The sequence below is a fragment of the Sorex fumeus genome, unplaced genomic scaffold (assembly GCF_029834395.1).
Source record: "Sorex fumeus unplaced genomic scaffold, SorFum_2.1 ptg000265l, whole genome shotgun sequence".
NCBI lineage: Eukaryota > Metazoa > Chordata > Mammalia > Eulipotyphla > Soricidae > Sorex > Sorex fumeus.
In genome coordinates this window covers 28,176,081-28,180,309 of record NW_026606322.1, presented here as the reverse complement: position 1 = coordinate 28,180,309, position 4,229 = coordinate 28,176,081, and the positions used below count along the sequence as shown (strand labels likewise).

Sequence of the window (4,229 nt, the reverse complement as noted above, 5' to 3'; positions counted from 1 at the left end):
GTCGGGAAACGGACTTATCCAGGAACTTGGGAGCAACATCCTGCGTTTTCACTCTGTATTTGCCTTATTTTGCCACTTGGCTACTTGAAAGCAAACTGCTTAGTCAGATTGTTTGCTTTAAAAATTGTATATGCAAATTACAAGTTCCCAAGGGAGAGGAGTCAGTCCATGTGTAGCAGAAAGGACCCCCAAACACACACATGCACCGTCATTGTGCAAAAATAAAACTCTGTGCTAGAAATGGGATATTCCGCTCAGAGAAAAGATTCGAGGAGCAAAACCTGGCTTCTGTGATTAAGAAACATGCCGCTTCTTCCTCACCCAAGGCTGCGCTTCATAGATTTGGAAATGCTACCCTAGCCCCCCAACTCGTGTAGATTTTTTGCAGACATTGGCTCTAGATTTTTCCGTCTACAGAATGGGTGGATAACTCAGCATCTTTGAACTACCTCAGTCAGATACTTCTTCAGACCGGGTTGAATCCAGTCAAAGGTTCAGGGGTTTGAGAGTCAGGGTTTGGTTGGTAAAACGTGTCCAAAATCGGTTGGATTTCGAGCCCACGGCATGAAATCTTTTTTACCCAGATATGAGCGCTCTCTCTGTCTCTGTCTCTCTGTCTCTCGCGCGCGCGCTCTCTCTCTCCCTCTCTCCCTCTCTCCCTCTCCCTTCTCTGTAGACAACCAAGCGCTGCTTCTTACTCCGCACCTGAAAATGAGGCTAAAATCAAGGGCACCGAGGATCCCCGCGCTCACCACGGAGAGCGAGCCGAAGCATCTCGTCCCCAACTTGACGAAGGCTTGTGGGTTCTTTCAAAACACCTTTCGGGGAGTCGCGGCCCGCCGCCCCCGCGCCTCCCTTCCCGCCCTGAGCTGTGCAGAGTCCAGCTCCCAGCTGGGGGCGCTCCGCGCCGCCCGCCGAGTCCCGGCCGCCGCCGCCGGCTCGCAGACGCGCGCAACGGGTGCGAAGCCAAGAAACGCTTTGTGCCCGGTTATTGTTGACATGAGGGTGGGGGGTGACAGGAAGTTCCAAATGCCCACGTGTTGATGAAACATGCGAGACCTGGACTGGCGGCGAGACTCACCCCCCGCCAAAGAAAAGGGGGAAAAGAAGAGAGGAAATTTGGGGTCCACGCTCCTGGGTGGCCTGGGAGATGCGCGAGCATCCTCAGAGATGCTGGATATAGGGTTAATGAGTACGCAGCGTCCCCAGCGCACTCCCTCCCTCCAGCGGGACTCAGTGGTCACCGCCGTTTGAAAGGAAACTGGACAAAGTTTCCCTGCCTAAGGCCCGGGCTGCGCTGCATGCACTGAACTTCCCCCGCGAGTCCGCTCGACTCCGCCCAGCGAGACCCACACGCCTCCTCCTCCCAGCCCCGCCCCCAGATCTCCGGCCGCGCACTCCCATTGGCTGAGCGGGCCGAGGAGGCGTGTGCCAGGCCCGGGTGAGTTTCATTGAGCGGAATTAGCCGGGATGACATCAGCTTCCCAGCCCCCCGGGCGGGCCCCGCTCATTGGCGCGGCGGCCCCTCCAGGACCGGCACATTGTTCCCCGCCCCCGCCTCGGCCACCGCCACCGCCGTCGCCGCCGCGCCACCGGGCTATAAAAAGCGGCCTAGCCCAGAAAGGTGCGGATGCTTATTATCCATCAGCGCCCGGAGCCCGGTTCTCCGCTGCGGCTTTTGGGAACGAGCTCCGCGAATAGCCTGCCACAGTAAGTGTCCCCGCCCCGCCCACCCACCCCCACGCAGCTCCAGCCGACATCCCAGGGCAGATGCCCCTCTACACGGCGGCGACCCAGGAAGCTCTGATCGAGTTCACCCCCCCCCCCCCCACACACACACACACACACTCTCACAGATCACGCCCCTGTCCGCCAGCGCTCCTGAGCGGCTTCTCTGCTCTGACGCTCAGTACACAACGCGAGCATCAGTCTATCCATCGGTCCATCCATCGGTCCATCCATCCATCCATCCATCCATCCATCCATCCATCCACCCATCTATCCCTACCCCCCATTCCCTTTGCCCCTAGAAGAGGAGGTTACCGGGGCTCCTTCAACCCAAGTCCGGGTCACCACGGGCATCCCGCGGCTCTCCCGGACATATGGAATCCTCACTCCGCGCGGGCTCTGGGCGCGTGTGTCTGTGCGTCTGTTCGCTGGGAGGTGTCGCTGGAAATGGGGGTGGGGGGAGTGGGAAGGATGAGCTTGAGGAATAAAACACCAACTCACCCTAATTTAGAAGTCCCCCGCTTCCCCCAAGAAAAGCCCTTCCTTGCTACGCGTTGATTTCTGCCCGGAAGCCTCCTCATTCCTAAAGTGAAGGCAGAAAATAGAGCGCGCGCGCATCCCCGCTCCCGGGAATAAAGCAACCTGTGGCTGGGCTCGGCGGGGAGGAGGCGGGGAGGGAAAGAGGCAGCGAGCCGCGAGCCGCTGCGTGCCTGGGGGGCGCACGGGTGGGCTGGAGCGAGCCGCGCCTGGAGTCGGCTCCGCGGGGCGAACCCAGCAGCTTTTCTCGCTCACTGATTCTCGTCTCTGTCTCTCTCTCCGGAGGACCCCTCGAGAGCTGCGACTCTCCCTCTGGGCCATGGACTCGGACGCCAGCCTGGTGTCCAGCCGCCCGTCGTCGCCAGAGCCCGATGACCTTTTCCTCCCGGCCCGGAGCAAGGGCAGCGGCGGCGGCAGCGCTTTCACGGGGGGCACCGTGTCCTCGTCCACGCCCAGCGACTGCCCGCCCGAGCTGAGCGCTGAGCTGCGCGGCGCCATGGGCGCTGCGGGCGCGCACCCCGGGGACAAGTTGGGCGGCGGGGGCGGCGGCTTCAAGTCCTCCTCGTCCAGCACCTCGTCGTCGTCCACGTCGTCGTCGTCGTCGTCGTCGGCCGCGGCGGCCGCGTCGTCCACCAAGAAGGATAAGAAGCAGATGACGGAGCCCGAGCTGCAGCAGCTGCGCCTGAAGATCAACAGCCGCGAGCGCAAGCGCATGCACGACCTCAACATCGCCATGGACGGGCTGCGCGAGGTCATGCCCTACGCGCACGGCCCGTCGGTGCGCAAGCTGTCCAAGATCGCCACGCTGCTGCTGGCGCGCAACTACATCCTCATGCTCACCAACTCGCTGGAGGAGATGAAGCGCCTGGTGAGCGAGATCTACGGCGGTCACCACGCCGGCTTCCACCCGTCGGCCTGCGGCGGCCTGGCACACTCGGCGCCGCTGCCCGCCGCGCCCGCGCACCCCGCGGCCGCCGCCGCCGCCGCCGCCGCCGCGCACGCTGCGCACCACCCCGCCGTGCATCACCCCATCCTGCCGCCCGCCGCCGCCGCCGCCGCCGCTGCCGCCGCCGCCGCCGCCGTGTCCAGCGCCTCCCTGCCGGGCTCGGGGCTGTCCTCGGTGGGCGCCATCCGGCCCCCGCACGCGCTGCTCAAGTCCCCCGCGGCCGCGGCCGCGGCGGCGGGCGGCCCGCTAGGGGGCGGCGGCGGCGGCGGGGGCGGCGGCGGCGGCAGCGGCGGCTTCCAGCACTGGGGCGGCCTCCCCTGCCCGTGCAGCATGTGCCAGGTGCCGCCGCCGCACCACCACGTGTCGGCCATGGGCGCCGGCAGCCTGCCGCGCCTCACCTCCGACGCCAAGTGAGGCCGGCGCCGTCTGGCCAGCCGGGGCTTGCTTGGGGGTTTGCGGGTGCGCGGGGCTGAGCCGCCGCGGGACTTGGCGGGCGCCGCCGGGAGGGGGGGATGGGGAGGCTGCCGCCGACTCCCGGGGGAATCCAGAGAGACTGGGGAGCGTTGGCTCGGCCACCAGCGGGGTCCGCCCTTTCTGGCTTTAAAAACCGCGGTGGACACCTTGCCGCGTCCGGAGCCGCTGCGCGCATCACTGCCTCCCTCCGCGTCACCTCGCAGGACTCCAGGTGATTCCTAAGTCGTGGATTCCCCCACCTCCCCAGGCCTCCTAACGAACGGGGCCTTGCTCGATCCACGCTGCACTCCGTTACAAGGGGGAGAGAAGGGAGCACTGGGGGGGAGGGGTCCTCGCCCTCCTTGGTGTGCAGGAGACTTGGGGTGGGGGTGCCACTCTCTGGGCCGCGCACCCCATCCCATCCAACACACCCTTCCCCCGTGGCGCCCCCAGGTCCTGGGCCAGGGAGCGCGGGTTCCTTGGCAACTGGCATTGGGCTCCAGAGCACTTAGGGATGGTCTCAGTGACCCCCAGCAGGAGCTGGAAACGGCCCCCTCTCTTTGGA

The 4,229-nt window shown here is 65.0% G+C and overlaps 1 protein-coding gene across 1 annotated transcript; it reads left to right on the top strand.

Moving 5' to 3' along the window:
* The first annotated feature begins 1,482 nt into the window (after positions 1-1,482).
* Positions 1,483-3,625, top strand: OLIG2 (oligodendrocyte transcription factor 2). The gene is made up of 2 exons (XM_056109371.1): positions 1,483-1,710; positions 2,551-3,625. Exons 1-2 carry the CDS (start codon positions 1,631-1,633, stop codon positions 3,623-3,625), a joined length of 1,155 nt encoding a protein of 384 aa, XP_055965346.1. The 5' UTR covers positions 1,483-1,630.
* The last annotated feature ends 604 nt before the right edge of the window (positions 3,626-4,229 follow it).